Source organism: Rutilus rutilus (assembly GCF_951802725.1).
Source record: "Rutilus rutilus genome assembly, chromosome: 7".
NCBI classification, from domain to species: Eukaryota; Metazoa; Chordata; class Actinopteri; order Cypriniformes; family Leuciscidae; genus Rutilus; species Rutilus rutilus.
In genome coordinates this window covers 32762042-32774600 of record NC_140221.1, presented here as the reverse complement: position 1 = coordinate 32774600, position 12559 = coordinate 32762042, and the positions used below count along the sequence as shown (strand labels likewise).

The window sequence follows — 12559 nt, the reverse complement described above, 5'->3', positions numbered from 1 at the left end:
AAGTTTTTTTAACCTTTAGACAAAATCATGTAAAAAAAATATATATATATATATAAAATAAAGTTTCTAGAATGATATAGTGAGAATAGCTCACACTCGAGGAGGGGAAGAGGCCTTTACTGGTGTGCATCTTGAGAGGAAACAATGGCATTGACATATTTTTAGATATGTAAGTGGAAGTTGATCAGTTAAAACAGATCAAACATGCATTTAGTCTGGGACTAGCTTAAGCCTTGTGTGTTAAACCAGGGGATAATGTGTTTTAAGATGATATTCCATCTTGAAATATTGCTTAGCCTACTATATAAATGTCATTCTTATATTTAAAATCATTAAAGATTTCACAGCTAAAAAAAAGGTGGACATTTCTAGAATTGTACCTTTTACTTACTAAAAAAGTATGTTTTGATCATGCAGATAATTTAGAAGAGTTCATGTATCAAATATTATACAATATAGGGTTAAACGGTGCTGTGTAGAGCTAATTAAATTTAATAATGTCTATTAATTGTTGTTGTATGAACCAACAATTGCAATTTCTAAGGAATGATTTCTTATGATGATTAAGATTAATGATTTCTTATCTTGAATGATTTTTTAAAATTTTCACAAATTTCTATTTGTGATGATTTAATCATCTTTTGAAACTAAAATGGAAAAAGAGAGATAACCTTGTATTTTAACAGACACACCATTCCAGTGGCATCTATCCACATCAGCATCTTAAGCTTCCTAATTTCCTACGCAGAAGGACTAAGTTGAGGAAACATTTCGCGTGTATTCTACATGGAAATCATTTTTGTTTTTATACTCGAGTAAGTTCAAACTCTGCACACTGTTAGTAGTGGCCGTGTTGCTTTAAATTGTCCTGCCAACGTGAGTTGGTGGTAATGAGCTCTGAGCTATCTTCAGACTTAATTATCTCATTCTCACCAATGTGATTAGCAAAACAACTGCGCAGAGGAGAGCTAACATGCGTTGGGGCGATTTCACACCTCACATTTTAACTTAATTTGGTTCATTGAAATACAAATGAGACCTTGAACATAGTGCAAATAATGTCTTATGGTAGGCTATTAAATTCACCTTTAAACGTTCACGGTGTGTGGAGAAATCGCTTATGACTGCTTAACAAGAATATATTACAGCTAAAGAAGGTAACGTTAACTCACGTTTTAAAGAGACTTCATTGCCTGGTATTAAAAATGCATGCCAGTTCCGTGGTAATGTGTGGATGTTTAAGTTTTACTCTGCAGGTAATGGCACTTCAGAATATGGTAAATGTAGTTATCACAAGCCTTCAGCGAATAAATCCTCATACATTTCAATGCCTCGAATAATGTTATCAAAATGAAGATATTAAGGATCTGTTTCCACAGAGGGAGAGGGAGAGTGAGAGAAACGCGCGCGGGCGGGGATATTGGCTCATTCATTGGGTCATTGAATACTTTGATTGACACACGAGAAGCAAAAGGTGCGGAAAGTTTCCTATTGGTCGCCGAGGCTGTCTCAGTCTCCCCTGGTCTCGAGCGCTGCGCATTTCAAGCAACTCAGCCGTGCGAGTCAGCAACAGCTACGGGGCTTCAGTTCAGAGGTGGAGTTTCAACAACTTCAGTACTTTGACTTCGGAGTCTTATAAAGTTTAGAGGTATTTGGCTTTCCCTCCCTATTTTCTAGACAAAGAGGACTTAATTTCACTTAAGGCTCACCACTTTTGGGGGCTGCATTGACTGGGGGATCCTGACCAGGAGTCACAATGAAGTCCCTTGCATCTTTGTTCCTTTGGCGGATCATCATCTTGATTATGTCACTGGTCTCATTGGGCCAGACATCTGAGTATGTCTACGATACCTGGAAGTCAGAGGTGTACAACGGTGGCCGCATCTACGACAAGCCTCCCCAGTGTGTGGACATCCCAGATGACCTGAGGCTCTGTCACGGTGTGGGCTACAACCAGATGCTGCTGCCCAACTTGCTGGAGCACGAGACTATGGCTGAGATCAAGCAGCAAGCGGGGAGCTGGGTGCCCCTGGTGCACAAGAACTGCCACCCGGGAACTCAGGTATTCCTCTGCTCCCTTTTTGCCCCTGTGTGCCTGGAGAGGCCCATCCACCCATGCCGTTGGTTCTGCGAAAATGTTCGTGATGGCTGCACCCCCATCATGGAAGCATTTGGGTTTCCCTGGCCTGAGATGCTCACCTGCGAGAAGTTTCCTGAAGGTGATGTGTGCATCAGTGCGCCCAATGCCACAGAGGCCTCCAATCCCAGTGGTAAGTCCAAATGACTAATTATGAAAACTTTCAGTTTGGCCTCATTCATTTTTATCAGGTGTAATTTAATTAAATCGTGAAGATAAATGTGTGGCTAACCAAACACATGTTTCGTAAATATATTAGAATGCATATTTTGACATACAAAAAAATGGGGGGAAAATGAAAAAAATATTATTATTTTTTACATATGTATATTTCAGCGATGGCACTTTTTATCATGTACTGTAAGGGTATACTGACTGTTTCAGTGTATACTATATACATTTCGTATTATTTTACCAACTTTACAACCTTTCACCTTTTGCTGTGTGTGAGAAGTAACACCTGAACTTCTTAAAAGCAGTTGCAATGTTATTTCAGGGACTGGCGTCCATTTGGGGGTTTTCATCTAGAGTTATCACGCCTTTTGTTTCCTCTTGGGCGCTCAATACCTCATGTTTGTGTCCGATTGGACAAATGATTCAGTTTTGGGAACATTTCTAGGTAACATGGTTATCAAAAAAAAAAATCTGTAGAAGACACAGGGGACGTGGCCTCTATTTGTAAAACTTGATAGATGAATATTTAAGTTTTTGCTTGTTTAACAGCTGGTAGCAATTGATTTCAGGGTGTTAGTTGAGTTCCAGGACAACACTGGGATGTGTTCCAACAACGGACCATTACATATCTATTTATTTGGTGTTATTTCGCAACTGGAATAGATAATTGCCTTTGCAAAAAAGACACTGAAGGCAGGCAGCAAACATGACTTAAAATGAATTACTGTATATATGAGTAACCATTTTATTTCTGTAAATGTACTGCTATTTTAAAGGAAACCCTCTTCCAGGCTTCCCTGCTGTGCTTGTTAACACATTTTTTTCATAAGGTAATGCAGGAGGATAGTACTCTTAGTTCAGACACACAGAGAGATTTGAACAGCTGCTTTTATTTACTGGTGGCACTTAAGCAGAAAATTAAAATTTTCAGTGGTTAGAAAATAAATAAATATATTTCCACACTCTTAGAGACTCTTGTTAAAAACCTCCCCTGTAATTTAAACCAAATGTAGGTTAGAGTATTGCAGAATATCTTTTTGTCGTCATGTGGAGTATTTTACCAGGTAAGTCAGGGCATCTGGCAATGTCAAACTTTCCCTATGGAAACACTTGAGCCCTATAGTTGTATGTCTCAGACAAGGGAAAGTACAAACTAGCTTATGTAGATGGCTCATAAATTACAAGGGAATTTCCATTTCCAAAGTTACAACATGGTGTATGAACAGATTGTGTGCCAGAACGATGTACCACACTGAGAGAAGATACTTCTGTGACTTCAGCCATCTGCCCTAGCCTGCTGTTAGTGACGCACAGTACAGAGTGAGAGAACACTAGCATGGTGGCTTGGAAGCTGGAATACCAGAGAAGTTCAATTAATAAACACCCCATAGAGATCCTGTCAGCTGTTATCACATGCTGTCAGCATCACAGTCAAATGAACCCAAAGCCACTAATACATTAGACCCTCCCTCGCATATTAAACTGTTAAACTTCAAGCAGTGCCGAGTTAAAGACAAGAAAGGACTTCCTATTCTCTACAAGGGGCTAAGCCTAACCATTTGTCCACTATTTTCTTGTGATTGCATGGTAATAATGCCTGTGGAGAAAGTAACGCTCAAAAAGAGCCACTGAAATTTGAACTGTTTTATCTTCCGCAGGACATTTTAAGTTTAGAGCTGATTTCATCATCCAAAAATGCAGCGCTGCTTTAAAATACTAGTTTTGGCACAATTTTGATCCACTGGCAGCTTGTAATTGGGTGATAATTTACATTACGCAGAAAAGCTGTGACATAAAAATGTTTACTCTGGAATTCCTTGCAAACAGCTGTCTTTACAAGCTCTTTTCACCTGAGTGCAATTTCCACAATAATCTGTTAAATAGATTCAAATGAAAAAACAAGTAGTTAACAGAAATTAAATCAAAGTCTAGCATAATTAAAGACAGACGGGAGTTGTATCCTGTTGAAAAATACATTATAATGATAATTTGCTTGAATTTGAATAGATTTTAAATCAAAATCTAAGAAAGGGACTAAGAGAGTTTTCATTCAAGGGTTAATTTCCCTGTTTCCATGACTATAGGGAGGCATTCATGGAACAATAGTTGTTCTAATTACAGTCAGCCCCAGTTATTGGGGTGTTGTCCCATGCCTCCTTTTTCTAACCTGCGTAACAATAGTTATATACAAATGTAAATAACACAATCATATTAGTTTACTTCATATTACCACGTGACAGGCAAAGAAAGAAACAGGCAAACATCTAAAAAGTTTTTACTTTAATCTTTAGTGCTATCAGAAGAGCAGAGCAAAGCAAAACACAAAAGTATACTAACAATTCAAAGCACAAAGCCAGGAAGAAATTCCCATAGCTCGCCTAACGGGTAGATAATTAAGAGAAAGTTAAAGATGTTTGAATTCTCTTCTTTTTGCACTGTGAGTGGTTCCCCACTGTTTAAAGTCAATTGCAAACTTGCCAGAGAGTCACGCACAAGCCAAAGTGGACCAAAAATAAATAAAAAATAAAATATTTGGTCACAATTACTCAGATTTTTGATACCAATGGCAAATTTCTCTGATATTTCACTGACAGCATGTCCTCTGTTTTAGGATACTCTCCAGTGTGTCCTCCTTGTGACAATGAAATGAAAACGGATGTGATTCTGGAGCACATGTGCGCCAGTGAATTTGGTAAGAACACCAATACATTAAACAACCACATTAAGCACACACACATTCACGCTATTTTGCACTCTCACACACTGAACTTGCCAAGAGTGCAGCCCATCTTCCCCTCTCATCGTCTGTATTCTGGAAATGGAGCAGGCATGAAAGACAGCCAAGACTGATATATATTAGTTTGAAAGAACAGCCAAAACCACACAGTCCTGAACCAGAACTACTCACCTATTCCTTCAGCTTCCCCAGCAGGCTCATAAAGATGTTTTTGCTCATCTTAAATGTATTTTTGAATGTCTTATGTTAGAATAATGAGGGAAAACTTTATTCTTTCAGGAGTGGAAACCATAGCAATGATTTTATTTTTATTTTTATAATGACTTGCTTATTGTTATATTGAATCTTTCAGTTAAGTTTAGTTTAAAGATGAGGTCCACCTTTCACCAGTGTTAAGTCATCATTTTGAGTCATAACTTTCTTTAGCCATAAATGTTGAGTGCCAGAATGATATTTTATTTCATGGCCATTAACACTGCTTTTGGGACAGATTCAAGCACTTTTCGAATCACTGGATCAAGATTTTGTTATTTTGCACATATTTGGTTGTCTTGACTGCCAAAACCACTTTTAATAGAACAATGCAATGGTTTTAAACACTTAAAACAGCAGCAGCAGAATGTTTTAACCCTTGTAAATCTATGTCATGGTTTGGATTACCCTTTGAGAGGCCACAACTGTTTAGCTAATGAATTGAGGTAATTCGCAGAGGCCCTAAAGTCTTTATTTGGCTGTTACTAACAGCTCTAAATTGGGATGTTTGCTCTTCTGTCTGGATGTGACAACAGCCCAGGGGTTGACCTCTGGGCAGAATCTGACAAAGTCTGAGTTTAATCTTTGGTCATTGGGGTAAATCAGAGAACCCATTACACCCTCCAGCAGATTCTTTCTCTCTCTATAGTTTCATAAGGTCAGTGGAGTTTTTGAAAGAAATTAATCATTTTATTCAGCAGTGATGCATTACATTGATCAAAAGACATTTATTTATAATATTACAAAATATTTATATTTCAAAATAATTCTTTTTTTACTTTGTTCATCAAAAATTCTGAAAGAAATGTATCACTGTATTTATCATTTGCACATTGATAGTGATAATAAATGTTTCTTGAGCAGCAAATCAGCACATTAGAATGATTTCTGAAGGATCATATGACACTGAAGACTGGTGTAAATAAATTACTTTTTCAAATGATAAAAATAGAAAGCAGTTATTTTAAATTGTAATAATATTTCAAAATATGACTTTTTTCTGTATATCTGATCAAATAAATTCAGCCTTGGTGAGCATAGGAGACTTATTTTACAAAAAATGTTTTTGGAATGGTAGTGTATAGTAGGACATTGATACATTGGTGGTCTGTATTATCTACTGTTATGAAAAGCGGGTTTAATTATTAGATTTTCAGGGTGACTGAGCATTTAGATTTGAGGATGGTTAACAACAATGACTGTTAAATGAGCCTATAACTGGAGCCATTAAGGCCAATCACAGCAGGAGTTAACCTCAACAAAAGGAGAGCAGTGTGAGAGTGACTTCCTGCTTTCCTCTGAAGAGGAAAACAAAAGCTGGTTTTGGTTAGCCTCTGACAAAACCATAAAGTTTCATTTAGTGTTTGAAATGGGTAAGCTATCTCTGGAAAGCTGCCGTCTTTCTCTGGTCAGTTTTATGTATGCCAACACCACTGACACTCTCTCTGTGACCTCGGTGCTAAGTTTCTAATCCAGGAAATTGAAACAGTGAAGGAAGACAGGGTTCACGCTGTGAAGTATTAAATTAAAATAAATGCAAGGAATAGTTTCTCCATCCAGCCTAAATTCATATTGTTGTCTTATTAGACATTTCGAACGGCCCTGGATACTCCTATCAAGCATTAAGTTCCATCCAGATTTTGAATATACTAACAGAATACAAAGTATGGATAGAGTTTTATTGCCATTCCAGCTTTGCTCTTCTATCTTTGCTGTCCGACAAATCAGTACAGCATTAGCGCACTTTAGTTGGCTGTCTATCCTGTGGTCAGTGATGCGTGCAGCTTTCCTGTAGTAAAACTGTAGCCTATGTTGCAGCACTATTTTAACTGGAGCTCGCCCGGAGCCACAGGTGCCATGTTTGTGAATTGTTTCAGCCCAAACTCTCCCTACTGAGTTTATGGCATCGTTACATCTGGCTGCGGACATGTCTCCAAAATGACAGAGGAAGCGAGGTCAAAGATCAGGGACAAAGGTTAAAAGTAATATTAATCACAGAAGAAATGTGAATACTTTAACTGTTTTTTATCAAAATGATTCATTTCATTTTGGAAAGAACACTGATTGTGACCGCACGATTTCTGAGATATGCTCTCTTTGTTTATATCTTATTTATCAAATATTTACCAAAGCTTTCAAGCATGAAGTACTTATTTGGACCATCTGAGACTGAAACATTATCTGCTTGGGTTTGTGTTTAGAATATGATCTACCGCGTGTGCTCGGAAATGTTAGCGTTATTATGCCTGCTTGATGTTTTCGTGGTATGCGATATAGATGCAGCATCTGTATGTGGAGTCTTTGAGCACAATATTTGCTTATTATCCTCACATGGTTCAGTAAACTAGTTCTGCTGATGTAGATCTGTGAAGTCTATTTAACTAGTATTGTCTTATCAGTTTGAGGGAGATTAGAAAGGCACCTCACATGGCTTGATTTACGCGGCACTTTTTTGTGGCGTGCCCTTTTCGAGACACTGGATTACAGTGAACAAGAAAGACTAACCCTATTAAAGCTTTCCCATTGTTATTGTTCATAAAAGTGTGGCGTTACATATATTAGCTGTAAAGCCACATCTGAAGGTATTCGACTGTACCCCATGTCCTTGCACTTGTAAGGCTTACATTCACAAACACAAAGTGGAAAATGAGTTCACCATGGGGTTAAAGTGGGATTTAAGCTAAGATAAAGTGGTTGTGGGAGGTAGGCAACACTCTTTCTAGCCTGACTTGATAATGCTTTAACCTTCAGACCATTTTTTTTTTATTTCATCAAACACTAAGCCCTTTTATAGACTTCAGATCAAGCTCTAATCCCTTCCATGTGCACTTATAATACTGGGAATACTGGCTTATTTCTGCAAGAGTCATTAGAAGTGAGAAGGTGTGAGATGTGAGGTTATGGGTTGCAGCATAGAACACATTTCATCATGTAGCTTTTTGAATTACAGTATGTCTTAAAGTGTTAAGAGCTACTCTTCTGACTTAAAAGGGGTCTCGATGGGGACTTTAACTTTCCTTGGCAATGACCACGCATTATATTTTCTCGCTTCAGGCTGCAGAGAATTTATATAAGTCAAGGTTCAACAGGATATGGGGAGGATTTAGTTTCATTGTGGTCTGCTCATTGACAGCCAGTGGAGACTGATCAGGTTGTTAAAGCATAATTAGCAGTAAATCTCAATATGGATGTCTGCTCATTTCCACGGGTCTTTAGAATCGGCCTGCTAATTGGACCAAATTCTTCTGAAGGTGGCCTGAAGTTCACTTGTGGGTCACTGATGTTAGACAGCTGAAGATGATAAGATGTTACGCTCTGCAAGTTTCTCCATCGTTAACCCAGGACGAAAAAAAAATCACCTGCAAGGCGGTACCGTGAAGGAGGAACAGCCATTGAAGTTTGACTCTCTGGCAGGACCACCGTGGAGTTGACTCGTGCATTGGAAGGTTAAGGAAATGAAAAGATTAACAGGTTAAAGAGAGTTTACTAACAGATCAGACAGATTAAGACAAATCTAAGAATGTGGCATAAGATTAAACCAGGAGTTTAATGGTCAACATAGTGGTCATGACTGAGTTTACAAGGTCATGACCTAGTAAAATTCATAAGAGTCTGATTTTACAATTAAACACGGCAAGGTACATAATTTTTAAATGAAATCTTTGCATTGATTTTTACCAATGGTTGTCTGTTACTTTTAGGGTTACACAGTATATTGGTACCACATCTGTTATCTACCACTATTAGAGTTTTTTTGTTTTTTTTTACATAATTTTATTGGCCAATATTTTTTTTTTTTTTTTTTATCTGTATCAGTTAATATTAGATATTTACTTGCTCATTTAAATTGCTAATTCCCCCCATTTTATATTTAAATTACTTTATTAATCACTTAATCTTTAAAAACTAATAATTTAGCAAATATATAAGTTGAATGAATATCCATGTACATTATAATGATGCTAAATTCACTTCTAGCATTTATTTAAAACAATTGATTTTAGTTTTTTAGTTTATATTTTCTATATATTATATACATTGTAGGCAAAATGGTATAGAATTTTTATATCAGCCATTTATTGGTTATCAGCCATAACAGGAAAATAGTTATCAAGGTATCAAGCATCATTTTAGTTACTGGTGCATGGATACTTTTGATATTTGATAAATGTTGATGGTTTTCTCCAGTGGAGTAACAGTTGAATGGGACCCATTTCACCTACAGCCAATATATCCATCTAGAAAATTTTTGACCTTTGACTAATTGCCTTAAGCTTATAAGAGAGGTATTCAAAGGAACAAAACCTAGTATCCTGTTACATCTGGAGGGGCAGAGGGCAGTGAAGCTGCAATTTGGGACATTCTTGCCCCCCTGGGAAAAGAATACAGCAATGAGAGCGGGTTTTGGTTTGCATGGATATCGATGCTTTCTCTTGAACTTGACAGAGTTCATGACAGAGAGACCAGTATCATTATGGCTTTGCCCTGAGACCATTGGCAGAGAAGACAGGCCTGATCTTGATTACACCTTCTCTTCATTTTTTCTTCCATTCCTTCATCTCTCTTTTGCCCCTTGCATTACTTGGCAGCATAATCTCTCTTTTATGGCCTTGGACGTTTGGGAACTGCCAGCGATACCCCTTGCAACCCAAACCCTTCTTTGCCTCTTTGAACCCAGCACATGGCCTGAGGAAATTAGATGACTTTTTGTAGATGTGAGAGCAGAGCGCTGCACAGTCCCGGACACAACATAAGTTTGAATGAAGCTTAGGAATATCATAGACCACAACAGATGCAGTAGGTGGGAGCAGTGTTTAAAAAACACTGTGGGGGCTTTTCCTGGCAGCTCTCAAAATCTCCATTTCATTATAATGAACACAATGGCTTATTTGAAGAAATACAGAATACTAATATTTACTGGCAAGATGATGTAATCTTCGGTCTCCTCTCCACCCACCGGAGAAGATAACTTCAGAAAGCTGATCGCAGTTCTCTCTTTTCTCTTTATCCACAGCCATAAAGACTAAGATCAAGGAGGTCAAACGGGAGAACATGGATCGCAAGGTGATCCTGCAGAAGAGGAAAAAACCCCTAAAGCTGGGCACTTTAAAGAAGAAAGACCTGAAGAAACTCACTCTGTACCTGAAGAACGGAGCCGACTGCCCCTGCACGCAGCTAGAAAATCTCGGAAACACATATCTTATCATGGGACGCAAGGTGGACAAACAGTACCTTCTCACCGGTATTCACAAGTGGGACAAATCCAGCAAAGAGTTCAAAAAGACCATGAAAAAACTCAAAAGCCACAAGTGCCCTGCTTATGAGAATGTCTTCAAATAAACACTCTCAGAGCTCCCACTTACTTTATGAACTTGCACATCCAGGCAACCCAAAATATTGTTTTATTTTTCATTGTTTATATACTATATATATATATTTCTCATGTATTTTGTAGATCAAACACTTGAGGTGTTTTGTCTTGGATCTGTGCTGTTTAAGACTGAAAAGATAATGAATGAAACAGTAGACAAACTCTCCACCACAACCAACTGATCACTTTTGTATATATCCAAATATGTAACTGTTGATAATATCTTGTGAAATTATCAGAATTCACCTGCAATTGATTGTTGACCTTTCTTTTCTAACAAAAAAAACACAAAAAAAACCAAAAAACCCCAAAAACATGACAGATTTCCAACCCATAGTTTTTGGTACAATCAATTTATTGGTACAATTTTATACACACTGTGAAGGCAAATACCATATAAGCCATTTCTTTAAGCATCTACCGTAAATTTAAAAGACAATATTATTTTGCAGTGTTCATTGGTTACATACTTTTCTGTGACCTGTACTGACCATCGAGCAATCAGTCATCAAACTTGATTAGCAATTCTCTGTTGACACTAGTGAAGAATAAGAGGTCTGCTTTCCGTAAGTATCGGCAAGATATATATGCATAACATTTATTGCACTGCTCAATCCATGTATATGATGAATTGCATATGATTGGGATGCTAATGGATTCTGTTTGATGGTAGAATACTGTATACATAGGCCTATACTTTATCTGCTGTAGAACAAACTATGTTTTCTGACTAGTAAAATGATTATAAAAGAACAGTATTCAACAGTATATAGCATTATATCAACAATACTGCTAAAAATGTTCATTGGTACAGGACATTTTTTCCATGTAATCCCACAACTCGCTACTGTTATTAGTGTATAGCGCTGTTTGCAAAGCAGGTTTTATTAATTGCAAAACTCTTAACATTTTAGCCAAAAGCTTTGTCTAAACTAATCATTTAAGAATGCATAGTGTGCATTACGTAAAGCATCTCTTAATTTTTTCCTTAAAATGATCTTGCTGTGGTGTAGAACTCTTAGTTTCGATGTTCCTCAATTCCCATTTTTTATGTTGGCAATCATTTTGTATATAAAATTCTAGCACAAATATAAAATAAACACTATAAAACTGTTGATGTCTTCTGCACACCATGTTATTTCCAATCTTTGTTAAACTAGTAGGTTTAGGCAGAAAATGTTTCTTTAACAGTCATTGTTCCACACTGTAAAAAAATTCTAACCCTCCCAAATCAAAAATTTCAAGTGACCGATAACATCTAAATTTTTCAATTGGCCCAAGTGAAATTCTGTAAATTATCAAATTAAATGTACAGAATTTCACTTGGGCCAATTGAAAAATTTAGATGTTATCGGTCACTTGAAATTTTTGATTTGGGAGGGTTAGAAATTTTTTACAGTGCATTTACAGCGATTTTCTGTGGTTAATATGTACGGAGCATCCTGACCAGTGTGGTCACACCATTACAAAACACTTGTATTATTCATAGAATTCAGTTTGCACATTGGGAACATTACGATTATTTTCTTGTCGACTTTGCTTAGTTGATATTAGTATATCTGTGAATTTGGTGCACTATGATTTATGAGGGATTCTTCATAATGAGAGTTATGCCATGACAGGTAGCAGCTGAAAAGTTCAGGCCAGATACACACACTGGTACATACTGTAATTACAGAGAAAAGAGTATGTGCATGCTGCCAAGATAAATTATTCACAAAGTGATTTTACTTCAACATACTTTATAACAGTATTCATTCTTACTGTCTAAAGTCGCATGTTTTTTAAGCATGTTAATCCTGTCTGGAATGTTGCAACAGTCTTATATCAACAATGAGCACAAGTTCAATAAACTGCAATTTCACTGCCGTGTTTCAGATGATTTATG

At 37.1% G+C, this 12559-nt stretch overlaps 1 protein-coding gene across 1 annotated transcript; it reads left to right on the top strand.

The window, feature by feature from the left end:
- Positions 1 to 1527: 1527 nt before the first annotated feature.
- On the top strand, positions 1528 to 11784 carry sfrp1a (secreted frizzled-related protein 1a). Its single transcript, XM_084415024.1, has 3 exons — positions 1528 to 2270; positions 4923 to 5003; positions 10315 to 11784. Exons 1-3 carry the CDS (start codon positions 1757 to 1759, stop codon positions 10638 to 10640), a joined length of 921 nt encoding a protein of 306 aa, XP_084271150.1. The 5' UTR covers positions 1528 to 1756; the 3' UTR covers positions 10641 to 11784.
- Positions 11785 to 12559: the final 775 nt, after the last annotated feature.

Excerpts from the sequence above, each read along its gene's own strand:
- sfrp1a (XM_084415024.1), top strand. The coding sequence starts at position 1,757 with ATGAAGTCCCTTGCATCTTTGTTCCTTTGGCGGATCATCATCTTGATT. Across the intron at positions 2,271-4,922 it reads AGAGGCCTCCAATCCCAGTG|GATACTCTCCAGTGTGTCCT; the intron begins GTAAGTCCAAAT and ends CCTCTGTTTTAG. Across the intron at positions 5,004-10,314 it reads CATGTGCGCCAGTGAATTTG|CCATAAAGACTAAGATCAAG; the intron begins GTAAGAACACCA and ends CTTTATCCACAG.